The 18270-nt window shown below is 34.6% G+C and overlaps 1 protein-coding gene across 1 annotated transcript in view; it reads right to left on the bottom strand.

Annotated features, from left to right (window-relative positions):
• LOC121732229 (voltage-dependent T-type calcium channel subunit alpha-1G) overlaps positions 1 to 18270 on the bottom strand; it is a 181590-nt gene that overhangs the window by 32327 nt on the left and 130993 nt on the right. The window contains exons 6-17 of the mRNA XM_042122044.1: positions 16109 to 16206; positions 10150 to 10321; positions 8202 to 8478; positions 8032 to 8124; positions 7690 to 7922; positions 7430 to 7544; positions 5315 to 5410; positions 4831 to 4984; positions 3863 to 4059; positions 2635 to 2818; positions 2012 to 2222; positions 1482 to 1691 (exon numbers count right to left, since the gene is read on the bottom strand). Coding sequence (XP_041977978.1) covers positions 1482 to 1691; positions 2012 to 2222; positions 2635 to 2818; positions 3863 to 4059; positions 4831 to 4984; positions 5315 to 5410; positions 7430 to 7544; positions 7690 to 7922; positions 8032 to 8124; positions 8202 to 8478; positions 10150 to 10321; positions 16109 to 16206 — 2040 coding nt within the window. The remainder of the gene's footprint in view (positions 1 to 1481; positions 1692 to 2011; positions 2223 to 2634; positions 2819 to 3862; positions 4060 to 4830; positions 4985 to 5314; positions 5411 to 7429; positions 7545 to 7689; positions 7923 to 8031; positions 8125 to 8201; positions 8479 to 10149; positions 10322 to 16108; positions 16207 to 18270) is intronic.

Here is an 18270-nt window from a genome sequence, read left to right as displayed (position 1 = left end):
TAACTATAAGAATAGGAAAAATGCAGGTTCGTCTGACGAAACAAGTGTCCGACATTTCATATTAAAGGTGAAAGAAAAGCTAATATAGAACTTGTTTCAGACAGTTTAATAATGGAAGCAGCATGCAAAGTGATATAGGATCGGTCTAAACTGAGTAAAGTTGTTTTAGTGGAAGTAGAGGAATTGACATAGGTAACTCGCGACGCGGCTCGATCGTCCTCGCTAACCTACTCAACCAAGCTCTCAGACTAATGTGCTGTCCACAACCTGAGGTAGGAATACGACACAATGAATCTAGATGATGTTGGAACTCTGTTACGATGGTCACTATCTGTTCTACGCGCTCACTAGATAGCGGTTACGCGACTGAACGCCTGTCGCTACACTTTCCTGCAAGTTGACAAGGTGACTTGCAGCAAGGTGGACAGATGTGTACTCGCTGGTTAGTCGATAAGCCGTTACAAGGACAATCTTATTGCTGGGATTGTCGTTCTGTCGTGAGTGTTTGACGAACCCGGAGGTAAAGCGTTAGGTGATGTAGCTAGTTGTCTGTTTTTGGATTGTTTGTTAGGTACTTTATTAAAAGGTTGTATACCTGAAACACCGTGACAAAAGCCCACAAGAGCGTATCAAAGTTTTTTCTGTCGCAATCTTGATCGCCCTCCTCGTCTTTCTCGCAGAATTTGCACCCGAAGAGGTTCATACCGAGGATGCTGGACGTTACCACGCAATAGCCATTAGACAAATTACCACTTGTTGATACAATAGAGGATATACATAATATAAAGGTGTAGAAACGACTAATGGGAGGTGAGAGTGCAGGTGGAAATAAATCGTGGTCAATAAGCGGAAGCATAAAGATTCTATAAGAAACTATAAATTAGAAATTGAACTAATTGAAAGTAGAAGTCGTGAATAGTGTAGAAGTGGTAGTGTATGTAGGTTTAATGTTTAAATAGAAGCTGTTAGTTATAAAGATCAAACAAAACCAAAAGGAAAGATCACTCGTAGTAAAACAGTGCATAGGTTGGGGATTCGGGGATAGTATTCAATATAATGTCACAGTTTTGTAGATAGGTACTAAGGAAACTGTATTTCTACGGATAAAATAAGGTCAAGGATACTCTTCCTACTTATCTACAAGAACTACGACAGAAGTAAGAAAGTTTTACGTTATTAGATAGAAACCCGATTATACTAGAAAATTAACCTCAATTACTGTAAAAGTAATGCAAGTTTTAATGAATAAAATTGAAAATACTCTTAGACTGTTAGAAAAAAAAGTAGATAAATAAGATGTTAAGTTGTAATTTATGAAATCAACTAAAAATAAATAAAAATTAGAAGGAAAGTTATAGATTTAATTTATTCAGTTCTTATTTATTTTTATATTTTATAAATCAGTTTTAACACAGTATATCCCCACAATTCAATCTTACGTACACATAATCGGATATAATAATAAAAAGAACATTATTTACCTGAATATGAAAATAAAAAGTACGAGGAGTGAAAAGAATACTGCTACATTGTCCATCGTTCGCAGCATGACGAACAGTTGTCTCCTCAAATTCGGCATAAAACGTACCAACTTTAGTATTCGCAAAAGGCGAAATGTACGGAGCACTGACAAGCCCGAGCTCCCAGCTAAGTCTTGTTCATTATTAAAACTGTGAGCTAGCTCAAACGCACTGCATAAAACAAAGTCATTATTAATAAATGTTCACGGTCCGTTCCATTTTAAGGTGAACGCAGAAATGCCACAGTACCCGCAGCGAATGTGGGTAAAAGACTGCTGTAAGGCTAGATATGTGTCCACCTTTATGTGACGCAAAATGTAATCCTGGATTTTTTATTTTCCATAGAAACAATGCTGTTTAAAGAGAGCAAACGAAATTTGTAACGATACAGATCCCTTGTAAATTTTTTGAGGATCACATTTTGCGTCAAATTACCATCGAACGGACCATACATTAAAGTTTTTATTTGTTGATCATCATCAAGTTCTTACCTTAAAATAACAATAATACCATCAAAAACGTTGAAACCGTTAGAAATGTATTTGAACGGTCCCTCTGATATAATCTTTAATATCATTTCTACGGCGAATATAGCAGAAAATACGATGTTGCTTATTTCAACAATAACTGTAAGCTCCTCGGGTTGGTTGTGATACTCGATACCCATTGATAATGTATTTATTAATATGGCTAATAGGATACCTGAAATGAAAAAAATAGGTATAAACAAAAGGTGCCTTGTTCTAAGGAAACTATGGATAATATCTACTCGTAGACACCTTGTTTTAAAGAAACTATAGAAGTAGGCGTGCTAAGTTGAGAAGTGACGGTTTTAAAACAGACAATTGCAATAAAATATTTTTAAGTAGTGCATCTTTATTTGTTTTGTGTAGCAATAGTCTGCCCTAAGATTGTCGTGTCTCAGGCAAGTTATAAGACTATCAAAGAAATGATTCATAGGCAGATCGCGGATCTACTGTGTTTGGTTAGAACATGTCAATTCACAGTAAAATTCGTTGGAATACATAACCCGGTCGAATAACATCTGCCTATAAACCATCTTTGATAGAACAAAATACATTTATTAAAAAAAATAAAATTTTATGATAACAACCTTGTTGAAAGTATTTATGACATACGATTGCCTTTATGTGCTTTCTTAACATACTAAAGAACTTGGAAACAGATCTCCACATGTTGCGACAAGCGTTTGAAAATCTGCCCTTTTTCTTTTCCTTTGCCGCAGCCTCAGCTGCTATTAATTCGGCACAGCATGAAAAATCATCTATTTCTACAACCTGAAAAAAAAATATTTTTTTATTTAAAAATATGGCGTCTAAAAAATATGCAGTGGGATTAATGTTTTAAACTTTTCATTACTTCTTCTATAAGGTTCTTTTACACACTGCGTATTTTGTATTTTTTACAATTCACTACACGGAGCTAAAAACAATACATTTTGTAAAAAATAATGTCAGTCATAAAATACTAAGTTTCACGATCTTCCAAGTATCAAAGAGTATTGGAAAATCTTACAAAGTAAACACTTTATCAGGTATGTACACACTTATCCCACGTAAACAAGATTGTAAAATGTAGCTCGAAAAGCTTATAACGGGGTTTAGGAATAAGCAATTTATCTGCGCTGAACATTTGTTATACGTAGGGCTGTCACGTTTTGTAACTAAAAGACTGGTCTTTGCAACTTCGACTGGACATTTAGAATAAAAAATTTCGATATATAGGATGGAGTTAAAACTACTATTTAGAAGAAGGCACAAAATGGTAAATGGTTGAAATAAAACAGACAGAGATATCTAGTAGTTATGTAGGTATTGTATTTGCTTGCCATCCCTACTTACATACGAGATTTAGTCTAGCTATTTGTCATCAGACAATCTGCACTGTAAACAATTTGCAAATGAAAAATCCACAGAGCAGTGGTCTCGGTTTATTCAAAAATGGAACAATTTATCATTGCAAATATTTAATAATTTCATGTTGAATGTTAGAGTTGCTATCTTATAATTTGTTATTCTTTATGACGAAAGACAAATGATTTACTACATTAACCGTTTCTGAATTTCTAAATCAACTTAGGAATATAATAATTCATACATCTATTGATACAAAATATGCTGATTAAATTTTTATAACTTATAACATCGCCAAACGAAATAAATTCGTTTAGAGTAGGTTAAAAATTTACATATTTTATTATTGCATGGATTTGTTAATATATTTTATACGCTCGTTGTTTTACTCCATTGTGCTAAGGATTACCTAGATATGTAACACATTTTTTAGCTCTCCACAAAAAAGTTTTTACCTATAATACTTACCTTAGTCTCAACTTTTTCGTCTCCGGCGCGTTTGCTTATGCCTTTAGTCAGTTCTTCGAAAAAGGAATCTAATGCTACTTGTCCAGTAGGTAAGGCTGCTGACAGTGCCCCAGATAATGCCAGGAGCTCCTGACATGACATGGTACCACCTGCCGCCGCTCTTTCTTCCGCTGTCTCACCAGTGGGCAAGTCAAATTCTGTAGTCAGAAAAGGATAAAGAATAACTTCTTAAAGGCCATGTATAATTAGCGTCTTTTAGATTTTTATCAATATCGAAAGCACATTGATAAAAAACCTAAAGAAGTTGTAGGAAAAACTATAGTGTTTGTCTAAACTAAGGATAGTGAAAGGTTGCTGTAAGAGCTTTAGGTTCCTTTTTTAGTTCTTACATTATGTATCATCTTTCTATTTCTTTAACAATGCATATCTGCGACACGCAGTCATATTATAGTAGAACTAACATCTAAACACAGTCAGAAGTAAAGGATAGAGTGAAGAAATAAATTTTGCACATGCCCCTCTAAAATCACGTCTACCGATTCTAGACTCACCACTTTGGCTTTTAAGCCAATCTCGTTGGCATAATGAATCTACAAATATTCATTTAATTTAGTAACAAATTCACAAATTTAGAACGCTTTGACGTCTAATTTCAATAAAGAAACCAGGCTTTCAATTAAGTATTAGCTGGACCTTTATATTTTAGTACCAACCCTATGTCATTTATTTATACTTCAAAGTATTTTCTGCTAGACACCAAGAAAAAGGTTAGAGGGAAATAAGAATTGTAGAAAAGTTGTAATGCTTAAATGTCGTCTTTTTATGATTAAAATATGAATGAGTCTATGTATCGTTTAATAATAATGGTATATTGATTATTATAATTTAGGAACCTTGTAGTCTACAAGTAGTAACTTCTGCAAGTTGTAGAAGTATTCTAGGATTATTCATAAGTTTAAGATCTTTACCTGTTTGTGTCATCTTCTCTGATGAGCACACATTGTGTGGATGTGCCAAGTGCGGTGTGTTTGGTGCGTGGAGTAACACCGTGTCACTGAACATAACCGATGACCGTCTTCTCGCCAGCGACGGTGGTGATAGCAAAGATAAATTCGACGCATTCTAGAAGGAAAATAAGATCAAAATTTTCCAAAAAGAATGGAGAATACAAGTACTTACTTAAGAATAACAACGTTATATTAAATTTTGTTATTTAATTAAGAGAATATTCGAATTGCAACATTTAAGAAATGAAGTGAAAAATATCTTTTTTAAAACATTTTTATTATAAGTAGTAGCTTCAAAACATTTTAAAATTTCGAGTCTTGGAAAAATCTGATTTTTTAAATAAAAATCTAACTCTTCAGAGATTTAAATTCAATGTGACAGTAACACAAAAAATTCACGCATCACTAAATTGTATTCGTAGGGTTGATAATGTGAATCCATTACCTCCAGATCGGCGGCGGATAGTGAGGGTACTCTCAAAAGGCTCGGCCGGCTCAGGGCCTCGTCGTTACTCTCGTCAACAGCGCTTTTGCCGTTACCCTGTTTGGGGTTGATAAATTAGTGGATACTTATTATGTATTATTAGGCCCACTTGTGTTAATTTGAGTTCAAAATAACACTATATTAAACATCATGCATTCTCATTCACGAATAAGGAGACCGACAGGAATTACATTAAATTTTAACTTAAAGTCATTTTTTTACATTCCCTTATTCACAAATTAGGCAATAAATTGACATTATTTTCTTTTATTTGTATTACTAGCTGTTGCCCGCGACTTCGTCCGCGTGGACTTTAGTTTATAGTCGTTCCCGTACATCGATTGAGTCGTTTACGCGCAAATCAGAAAAGCATATTGTGTGGGAACCGCACATTTTTCCGGGACAAAAAACATTCCTTGTCCCAGATTCAAATTAGTATCTCCAATCTCCATGCCAAATTTCATCAAAATAGATTAAATAGTTTAGGCGAGAATCATAAAAGTTTATTGTGCGGGAACCGTACATTTTCCGGGACAAAATTAGTATTCCTTGTCCTTTCCCGAGACTCAAAGTATCTCCATACCAAATTTCATCAAAATAGATTTAATAGTTTTCGCACAAATCAATCCGGGATAAAAAGTATCCCTTGTCCTTTCCCGAGACTGAAAGTATTGCCATACCAAATTTCATCAAAACAGATTGAATAGTTTAGGCGATAATCATAAAAGTGCGGGAACCGTATATTTTCCGGGACAAAATTGGTATGCCTTGTCCTTTCCCGAGACTTAAAGTATATCCATACCAAATTCCATCAAAATAGATTTAATAGTTAACGCACAAATATACATTTTTCCGGGACAAAATGACAAAATTAAGTTCTTTTCAGGACTCAAAGTATCTTTAAACCAAATTTCAGCAAAATGGGTCCAGCCGTTTACGCGTGATGTCGTGACCACGCGAAATATAAAATTCCGCGCAGCTTCGCCCGCGTAAATTGGATATTTCACAGGCAAATTAGTCTACAAAAAATAGCCTATATCCTTCACGTGGTCTACTTCTTATCTGTGCTTTGGCACAGATAAGAAGTAGACCACGTGAACAGAAAAATTGCTCCAATAGTTCGTGAGTTCCCTTTTTTCAAATAATTTCTCCCGTTTTTTTCCACATTTTCCTCTATTTATTCGCTCCTATTAATCTCAGCGTAATAAAATGTAGCTTATAGCCTTCCTCGATAAATAGGCTATCTAACACTGAAATAATTTTTGAAATCGGACCAGTACTTCCTGAGATTAGCGCGTTCAAATAAGCCCTTTCAAATAATTTCCCCTATTTTTTCGTCATTTTCCTCTATTTTTTCGCTCCCATAAGTCTTAGCGTAATAAAATATAGCATATAGCCTTTCTCAATAAATGGGCTATCTAACACTGAAAGAATTTTTCAAATCGGACCAGTAGTTCCTGAGATTAGTGCGTTCAAATAAGCCCTTTCAAATAATTTCCCCTAGTTTTTTCCACACTTTCCTCTATTTCTTCGCTCCTATTAATAATAGCGTGATAAAATATAGCCTCGATAAATAGGCTATCTAACACTGAAATAATTTTTGAAATCGGACCAGTACTTCCTGAGATTAGCGCGTTCAAATAAGCCCTTTCAAATAATTTCCCCTATTTTTTCGACATTTTCCTCTATTTTTTCGCTCCCATAAGTCTTAGCGTAATAAAATATAACATATAGCATTTCTCAATAAATGGGCTATCTAACACTGAAAGAATTTTTCAAATCGGACCAGTAGTTCCTGAGATTAGCGCGTTCAAATAAGCCCTTCCAAATAATTTCCCCTAGTTTTTTCCACACTTTCCTCTATTTCTTCGCTCCTATTAATAATAGCGTGATAAAATATAGCCTATAGCCTTTCTCGATAAATGGGCTATCTAACACTGAAAGAATTTTTCAAATCGGCCCAGTAGTTCCTGAGATTAGCGCGTTCAAACAAACAAACAAACTCTCCCCAATTATAATATTAGTATAGATTATAATATTAGTATAGATATGACTTTTTTAAAATAAGAAATTTACCGGTGGATGAACTCTCGGGCAACAGGGATGGTGCTGTTTCGGTCGGTGTGCGGGTAGTTGCAACGTCTCTCTGCTCGTCCGCCATTTGAGCTGAGCGCGCTGATACCTGTACACTCTAAAAATATTTTGATGTTAATTCCATAGGGGTTAGGAGGGGTTAGATTAGTAAATTTATAAAAAATATATTTTTTTGGATCTCTTTTCTGACTAAAAATATTACAATAAATATCGGTGTACTTATCACTTTAGAGCTAATTAACCTTATTTTTTTCGCCATGCGTCTTTTGAATCTTCTCCACAGATGGGCGACGTATTTGACTATTTCAGCGTAGCACGTCGCTGGCTCGCTGTTGTTGGTGGAGGAGGCTAGCGTCGATGATGACGTAAACCTCGCACGCTCCGCTCTCATTCTCTCCATTTCGCGTTTTTTTGTTTCACTAAATTGCGTCGCTATAACGACTAAGCAGAGGTTGATCATAAAAAATGAACCAATCTGAAAACAGGTAACGTCAATTTACTGTTTCGATTTTATTTCGCTTTGCAGAAGATAAAAATATTTTAATTAGTTTCGTGAATTTTGTAAATTGGAACGTTAATCATACCACTATTAAAAGTACAAAATAAATCCAATCCCAAAAGCTGTGGGCATCTTGAACATAATACATTATATCCGTCCATCCTTCGAGTGAAATGACCTGTGAAAAATGAATTGTCGTGTATCACATTTCTTTGAAAATAATAATTTCTAGCTTAGTCTGATTTTTTTAATTACCAGAAATATCGCGACCCAGGCCAAGCCAATATTATCGAACGAAATTGTCCCTTGGAATGGGTTCGATCCTCTTTGTGTGCAGTTTGTATAATATTGATTCCAGTTCACACATGAGACATTTGTTGGGCTATTATAGGAGAAGGGCTTCGCTGTCTCGTTGCAGACCAAAGGCCCATAGCGGTATGGTGGAAAATTTCCACAAGTATGCATTCCACTGTCCTCTGGCGTGGTACAGATGTAGTCCAATTCTTTGGAGAATTCGTAGTAAAACGATATGCTGTATACAAAATATATTTTAGTGATCAATAAACTATATAAAGTCAATATAGGAAACTGGAAAAGTAACTTTAATATTTACAAAATTAAAAATATTTTTTATTTCTGTAGATTTTGAAACTAATTTAACAACGAAGATGATGGTTGGTTATTATAAGATTACAAATACAAGATTAGATTTCTAAATTCGAATAAAAAGCATTAACGAAAGCAGATTATGATTAAAATATTCATGCTATCGAAATATATTGGAACACAGAAGGGTCGCATGCAGACAATAAAAGCTAAATGGAAGGTACAGCTGCTGAAAATAATTGTATCGTAAGAGTTAAGATAATTGAAGGAATCACGTGATCGTTAAAGAGTTAAAGATGCGGGGTAGTGATTAATTTATTGGTCATCCATGGCAAATGAAATTGACAGCCCATATAATGCTGCACATGCTATTAAATAATGACTGATATATCATTCGCTTGTTTATTATCATGTCAATATGATGCTAAAATATTATGGTTCTCTGAATAATGATTCATTAAATTCATGAGTTGTCACGTGATTTTGAAGTTTTTGACGGTAGTTATATTATTTAGTTTGATTTAACAATTAAATAATTTGCGAAATTTTGCGGAATAGTGTACAGTGTGTAATTTCGTAAAATAGAAAAAAAATCTCCTTAATACTAATCGAAAGAAAAGATTGAAAATAATAATTTTGGATACAACAAATTTGAAACCGATAGATTTGTAAATTTTGAAAACAAACTGACGGTTTAATATGATAAGGTACAAATTAAGGAGTGTAACATTCAAATAATAAATGGCAAGACAACTGCTAATGATGATATCACTGATGATGGAAATGTCGATAATCGTAATAAAACTGTCAGTTTGTAACGGGAAGCAGATATTGAAGCACATCTGGACGGCAGATGTGGTAAGGTACACGATACAACAGATTTTGAATTTTTAATAGATAACACTTATTCTGATTCCAAATTCTTACGAGTTGAGTCTGACGCGCACTCTGTACCATTCGGACAGGTCTCTGGAACACAAATTGGGAATGGTAATGGTTCTATCTACCTGTCTACTGCCTAGTGTCTACGTTGGAATCTACTTAGCCAATGATGTCTTAGTAAGAAACGATTTCACTACACTTACAAATGTAATACTCGTTTTTAATCATACACAAATTAATAAACATAATACATCTGTGGATCGATCTTGTGTTACTCTGTGTTAGTATGTAATGTAACAAATGGAACGACTCTATGATGTATCTAGTTGGCCACATCGATGTGATGATCCAACATGCGTGTCCAGGTCTGTGTTGACGGAATGCAATATTAACGTGTGTTGAGTAAGCTACATGCGAAGTGAGAGACAGTATGTAACGGTAAATGTTAAATGCAGAGCAGTAGGTGTGCTCGTTTCGAAAGCGTTAAATATTGCATGCAGTCACATCAGCAGGGCCGTGCCTCTAAACGAGCGCTCTCGAGCAAATAGAAGAAAATCAAAAAGTCATTTACTACTATAACGTGTTATATTTTAGTATTCTGATTTTTTATTTATTATTCAAGCAAGTTTTAACATACGTTACTTTAAAGTATCCAAAAATACGTTATTTTTTAAAAACCTAACCTCAATTTATTGTTGTTTTTTTATTTACTTACTTGGGCCTCAGGACGTTGGGTGGTAAGACCAGCTCGCACCGTTGCCGCAGTATGCCCTCCCAAAGTTGCACACCGACTATACCGAATATAAAGAAAACGAAGAAACACAGCAGTAAAACATTACCCAACATCGGTAACGTGTCTAGTAGGAGCATCACTAGAATTCGCATACCTGAAACAAACATACTCCTTTTAATGGGAAAGTTATATTACAAGACAGTGTTATTCAACCTTCCTTATGACGCGACGATGGTATGAAAAAATATTTCACGACCCCCAACCTATGCAATATGGATGCATGTATATTCATACTGTATAGTATGTACAGTATGTTTCAGAAGTGGCAGAGTAAGCCGAAAGGGGGTGAGTCAGGGGGTTATTCTGTACAACTTTTGTTGTACGACTTTTGTAAATTCGCGAAAAAAATTTTCCTTTTCCATAGTAAAAGCTCACTTGACCTTTCGGCTTACTGTACCACTTTTGAACATAAATAACGTTTTGTTAAAGTCTCTTACTTAATATATAAATATTTTTAATCTTTAAAATTTTTATACTGAAATAGTTCTCTCAATCTCTAGCAACTCCCTACAGAAGCTGCGCGAGGGGGCCGCGACCTGTGGTTGAAAAACACTGTTCTAAGGCATAATCTGCAAAATAACGAGGAACAGAATTTCATTTGAATTTACTCATTTTATATGAAGTTTTGTGCCTCAATTTGCAGTTTGGTTCAAACTGCAAATTGAGGCACATTAAAAATATAAACGTGCTAAAATTCAAACTCTTTGAATTTTAGCACGTTTATATTTTTACGAGATTTTGCCCGCGGCTTCGCTCGCGTTAAGAAGTATTATTATATACAAACTTTCATCCCCTATTTGAACCCCTTGGGGTTGGAATTTATTAAAATCCTTTCTTAGCGGATGCCTACGTCATAACATCTACCTGCATGCCAAATTTCAGCCCGATCCGTCCAGTGGTTTGGGCTGTGCGTTGATAGATCACTATGTCAATCAGTCAGTCAGTCACCTTTGAGTTTTATATATATAGATTCCCCAGCTGCGCTCCTCCGTCTAGTTATGTTCTTTGTCGTTTTAGTTTACGACACTTTACTTTATACTATCTTTTGCTCTTCAGGGGAAATTACCCTACTTACTAACACACCTCTGACATCATAATATTATCAACTTAGATAATTGAATACCAATGCCCAGTTTTAAAAGATCTGTTTTTATATCGCAAAGCTTAAAGAAAAAAGCAAAACGAAGTTTATATTATAAAGAAGGAAAATTGTCCAATAACTTAAATTTTAATTTAACCCTAAAGTGCAGCACTAAAGAAATGTGACAGTGGCAATGACAGTTTGTATTCCCTGGCGGGGCAAGTGTAATGCAGCGGGCAGATTCAATTAGTCTGTATCACGTCTAACCCAATTAATGCTTCTTGTTACAGTTTGCTCTCCAGGGATCGGATTTGCTCTTATTTCATCAACTAATGTTTACTTGTTACGTGATTATGCTCATTGCTCATTAGTTGATTTACTAACATGTTTATCTTTCCTTCTCTTTAATAAAGGGACAATTTAATACAATGAGCTGGGTTCGTTGGCAATAATAATATTAATATTATATTAAAAATAAGATACTATTTCAAAATTTAACAGCTTACGTTTAAAATGTTAAAAAATGACCATACCACTAAAATCAATTTGCTCAATAATATGTTTGAAATATTATCATTTTGGTGTCGACTGCAGCGTGTAGCTCAAGAAACAATTTAAAAGTCATAAAAGGGAAATGAATGGAAGCGGAAAATTATAGTGTTTCGTCTTCAAATAATTTTATTTGTGTTACCGTGTGACCTACGTGAATATATTGTGTTGGTTTGATTTGATTTATTTAATTAAAACTAAAATCAGCAACTGTGATATCAAACAATTAAGATAGTCTGTTAAGAAAGTGAAGAAATTAAAAAGTGGCAACATCATAGCACATCATAGTGTCATCCCTTTTTTCTTAGATTGATTTGAAAAACACTACGATGTTGTCACTTTTTAATTTCTTCACTTTCTTGACAGGATATAACTATTAACTCAAAATGGTCAACCTTTCCCCAAAGGTAATCAAAATTCACCTTAGCTATCTAGACAATAACAATATGCCCAGGGAAGTGACAATCGCAACTAAACTAAACCCCCCCCCCCCCCCCCCCAACGCAAACATTCAATCATTGAAACACAATATTATGGCGTTTCCAACCGTAGTTCGATTTAATTTGCGGTTGGGTCGCACCGTCCCAGTTGTCGCAGTTGCGCCCGAGGGGTTAAAACTTTGTATCTTTTGTATCAACTTGTGTCGGGAAAGTTGTCTGTATGATTTATTAAATTTCATAGCCTCACCTTCTTTGTTAGAACGAAATTAATTTTAACACTTGGATGACATTTGAAAATATTATACTTTTTCGGTTTGAATTTGTAGATGATGTTTAATTTTACCCCTCAAATGCACTGCTTAAACTTTAATAGAAATGCGATCCATGCTAATATTATAAATGCGAAAATGTGTCTGTCTGTCTGTCTGTTACCTCTTCACGCCCAAACCGCTGTTATTTTGTTCTTCTTTGACATGTTACAAAATTCAGTTTATATACACTTCACAGACCATAAGTACACAGACCTTTATATTTGTAAGTGGGGCAAAAAACGCATCATTACAATCAATGATAAGTAATAATTCTTTTTAACTAACATTATAAAATTATTATAATCAAGGCATACAAAGATAATCTTATATATAAAATTCTCGTATCACAATGTTAGTCATCGTACTCCTCCGAAACGGCTTTACTGATTTTTACCAAATTTTACATGCATATTCAGTAGATCTGAGAATCCGCTACTGGCTACTTTTTTATTTTGATAAGTGCATTTGTTCAATAAATAATAGTAAATTATTACAACTCGAGACTGACGGCGACCATTGTTTGTGCGACGGAAAAGTGATAGACGTTGCCATACTTATTTAGTCACTTCAATAAAATAATATGGGCGAAATACTTTATGTGGCAAAACAACATTTGCCGGGACAGCTAGTATTATATAAAATATTCCATAATTATTATTCAATTAAATTATAATGAATTTCCCCTCAATTTAATTCAATCTTTTATCCCCCAAGATCAAGGAAGTCTCCCTCCCTAATTACTTATTGTGTAAGGTCCCTTTTGTACAAGCTGTTTGTGTCTGTTCCTCCAAACATAATAGGGATAAGGAGATCAATTACATTAGTGTTACCACTGTTACCGGATTAACAAGAACACAATAATACACGTGTATTGTGTGAGCTATATTATAATCCTTACTAATATTATAAAATATGCTAAAGTGTGTCTGTCTGTTACCTCTTCACGCTTAATCGGCTGAACCGAATAAGATGAGATTTGCCAAGGAAATACTCCGAGAGACAAAAAGTACATAGGGTGGTTTTTTTATTGGCGAAAAAAGGGCATTGAGTAACTTGACCTGTGGCGTATTTTTTTTTCCAGGGCCAGGGATTAAACCAATACTATTTTGTAGCACTACATTAGAGAAACATAATTTTAGTATTTTTATTTTTGCGCCTTATATTCACAAAATCAATAGTAATTAACGTTACTTTATGGAGCTATCCTTAACAAACAGGTATAGAAAGGGGATAATAATCTGTTGGATATATATTTCTCACTAGCTATTGCCCACGACTTCGTCCGCGTCAAAATGAATATCGTTGGAGCCGATTCCGAGATTCCAATTATATATATATACAAGAATTGCTCGTTTAAATATCTAAGATAAGATTTTGCAATATTCTATAAAGTCATTATAAACGTAAACTTTTACTTTTTTATTTTGTAAAGGCTTTAAAATACCGCTTTTAGAATTTCCAATACCTATTTCCCACCTCTAAACCTATTTTGTGAAAATCTTAGTCTTGGAAATTACCGAGCTCCCGAAGCTAGAGTGGACTGGACACCCTTATTGTAAATTTAATATTTTTATATTGAAAAGACTTTAATAGACTTGAAATTTCCTATTTTTATAATATGAATATTACCTTTTTAACGTTTTTTATTGTTCTCACACTATAATAATACATTTTGCAAGTATACGTAAGTACAGTGCTCCCAAAGTGATAATGCGCATAGAAGTTTCCGAAATTTTTCGGCAACGGTCGTATTTCCAGAGCGACGGTAGACGATATTGCATTGTCTAATTGCATTGCGTTTAAGATACATGTATTAGTCAAAGTTCGTCGTGATATTCCTGTAGCTTTTGTAACACGGTCATTATTCACGATCATTCATGCGCATTATTAATTTTGGAGTACTGTACATGATAGTATTACGGCAGGTTAGGGGTTGGGGTGGAGTAGGTAGACTTGTAGCGCGTTCATTATTTTTGATGTAAAACTTTTTTCCACATTGAGAGTGAAACTTATAAGGTCAATTAAATATCACAATTTTGGATTTTTAAACGAAAACCTTTTTTTTCTCGGGCACATTAAAATAAATTTGATTAATTGGCACTTATCGGGCCTACATAATTTCGTTATGAACAGCCTAGCCGAGTGATTACAACTTGAGTCAATACACAAGTCGTAATTTACGGCTAGTGCGACAAAAAAGGAAGCTTTGCTAGATGGCGGATCAGTTTTGGTTTGAGGCAGATGCCTCCGAAATAAAAATCAATTTCTTTGATAGTGGTAGAAATTAATTCATAGGCCTTCATCATTTAGTGGAGTTTAAATGCCAATTCAATGTTAACAATAAACTGAACATAACATGACCAAAAAAGTTAGGTACGCTTGCGATTTAAATTCTCATAATATACAAACAATAATACCCGTCACATTTTTCATTCTATAAGCTCTAAAAGATTTCTATTTTCCCACCTTAAGCCCTATTTGGGAGCGTATCTTGGTGTTACCGGGGTGGGGTGGGTTGGGCACACTTGTTGCGCATCGATCGCCCACCTCGAGGGTAATCGACTATTGCGGCCACTATTGTCAAGTCTGCCCGGTCTACCCTCATTAAAATTGTGCTTGTCAATTTGGTTACATTATATCGTGTCATTAGGGGTTGAGGACTTTTCGTGTATGATTTTCCGGCTTAGGAAAGTAGGCGTATAGAGTTAATGGTCTCTTCAATTTGTGGATAAATTCTTTTTTGTTATATAATATTACTCTGTAAGGATATTAAATTAAGCTTTGAAGCATCGAAAATATATCTCTTTTATTTTAATTATTATGTAACATTATATTTTACTGTCGACAGAGAAATTGAATTATGGGCATTAAGCGGAACTACGTAATTTGTTCGGTTTACGTAAAACACAGCTTATAAATCACTAGTATTGACTTAGCTCGACATAACTCGACAAAATAGCTATTCCTTTCTCTTACAAAATTCGTTATTAAAATGTGAAAGATTACACTTTTCTCACTTTTTTTATTTTAATTATAAAAGAACAACACAACAAGAAGAACAAGAACAACAAACTAAGGGCCTGTTTCACCACATAAGTGTCGGATAGGCTATCCACAAGTTATCTGATAGGTAGAGTATAGAGTATCTATCAGATAAGTTATGGATAGCCTATCCGACACTTATCAGTAAGTGGTGAAACAGGTTACAGGCCCTTAACGTACTACGTTGACCCAAGATGTGCAGTACCAATATGATGCACATGATCAACACGGATCATAAGCTTTGCAATCATATGGCCATCCATCTTGGCCCAACGTGTAGGGCCTTTAGCTCGTGTTAAGTAGCCAGTACACAATGGCCCACGATGGCCCACTGCAGGCCATTACGCACCACGCATGGAAAACGTCATCATACACCATTACCCCGTCTAAAAAACGGCGATGGTAGACTGTAGTGGGCCAGCATGGTCCATTGAGAAGAGGCACCTTTAAACACTTACTTGGTATCCTATTAATCGCTCTCAAAGGTCTCAACACCCTGATAGTCCTAATGGCTGATAGATTTATGTTCTCCACGTTGAGAGCGTACTCCAGGGCTCTGAAAACAAATAATAATTAGTCTCCGAAGTCGTTGAAAAGTTTTCAACAATACCCTCCATTATTTATATCGAGAGATATGAGTTATGAATTCCAAGGTTCTCTTTTTGAAAATAGTCTTTATGTATTATTAAAATATGTAATTATATAAAAAAATTAATTAGAATAAACCCGTCATTAAAAAAGTATTTACGTATTAACGGAAAACTAGCTTTAATGTCATTTAAGGATGTATATAAGGTCAAATTCCGTTGTACATCCAATTAAATTATGAAAGTACTAAATATGTAAAAAATTGGACACTTATTATTCATTATAATGATTTTTTATAATATATTTTTAAAGAACTATTCGATATTTAATTACTATTGAAAAAAAAGTTGTTGTAATTTGACTACCGCAAATGGCGGCCAAGAAAGCTCGGCAAAGCTATAAATGAAGGTGGCGAAGAAAGGAACTAACGCTTCCACATACAAAAACGACATATTTGACAGTTCTTCTTTACCAGCAGCGCCCCCGCCCAAGTTCATATAAAATCTTGTCGCACCCTTCGAAGGATAATTTTCATAAATTTCAATTTGCAATATTTCCCTAGAATTACCGGCGAATGCACTTTTTTTGGGCTTAAAAAATTGCAAATCGTACAAAGAAATTGATAAGCAGTTTTTTAAGTGATTATCTTTGATGCAAAGTTCCCAATTATGACGAATTCTCAAAAATTGTAACACTTCCGGCAAACACTACGTATGATAAATGGAAATTTGAAAATTAATTATTTCACGTAACTTGGCGGTAAGGTATTGATTTTTTGGTATCAATCGATGCAGGATGCTTTATTCTACTATATATTTTGAATTTAGGTCAGAATCTTTGAATTTATAAATGTTATATACATCCTTAATGTCTTCTTATTATTTTTGAATCTCTAATGTCCTTACATACGATTGGCTCTCCAACGAATTCGCTATCTTGCTGTCAGTTTTTGACTTCGCACTAGTCACAACTATAAGCCCAACAAACTACGCTATTTTATCAGGCACATTACTTTTTCAAGTTATTACTTATTACGCCGCGGCCGCACATGCGTCTATCGTCACGAAGCTTGTCGTGCTATGAGACGATACCATTGGACGACACACGCAGATCGTCCAATGGTATCGTTTTAAGCACGAAGCACTACGCAGGTGCGGCCTGGGCATTAGGGAAAGGCAGCAACCATGTATAATGTGTTATTTACTACGTGTAACTAAGTATTCTTTATTGCTATAAATAATAATTTAAATTGCGGTAAAACAATGAATTATTATTAATAATTCATTGTTTTATCGCCATTGCGATAAAATTTAATATAATTATTATTTTAATAGTATTTATCCCGGCCGCACATTATAAGAAATTTCTGATCAGAAAAATTATGACGCCCGCAGGAACGCACTCTGCTCGTATGGTTTTTTGTGAACACCGCATACTTTCAAAATTCTGACTTGTCTGATGTCCAACAAAATTTTTCTGATCAGAAATTCGAATCATGTTCTTTTTGTATATTTTAAAGTAAGCTCGGACTCGCCGGAAGGTTTCTGGTAGGTGTGCGGTGTGGTGGTCCGTCGGGCGTCTGAATTTTTCTGATCAGAGATTCTTATAATGTGCGGCCGGGCTTATGCAGTATGTTTATTATTAGTTTGTTCATTGTTGTCACGATTAGCGGATTATTTGATGTATTAAGTCCTTAAATTAAAGTGCCAATCACAGGGCACGTGCAATTAACACAAACAAAATGTCAACTCGTCGGTGAAATTAAAATATTGTAGATCTAATTTAATATTTATGAAACATTAACTTTCGGATGTTGGCTGTAATTGGCAATATATTAAGGTTCATTTAAACTTTGCGAGTCTGCTCACATATTATAGTCGTGAGGAGGTGTATTTTAAGGATTAAAATTTAAACTTTTTGCTGTCAATAAAATTCAACTTCTATCCATAAATATGCGAAAGTGTGTCTGTCTATATGTTCGTCTGTCCGTCTGTCTTTCTGTTGTCAAACCACTAAACTAAAAATTTGCTGA

The sequence above is a fragment of the Aricia agestis genome, chromosome 12 (assembly GCF_905147365.1).
Source record: "Aricia agestis chromosome 12, ilAriAges1.1, whole genome shotgun sequence".
In the NCBI taxonomy this organism is placed as follows: domain Eukaryota; kingdom Metazoa; phylum Arthropoda; class Insecta; order Lepidoptera; family Lycaenidae; genus Aricia; species Aricia agestis.
This window is presented reverse-complemented; position numbering and strand designations above follow the sequence as displayed.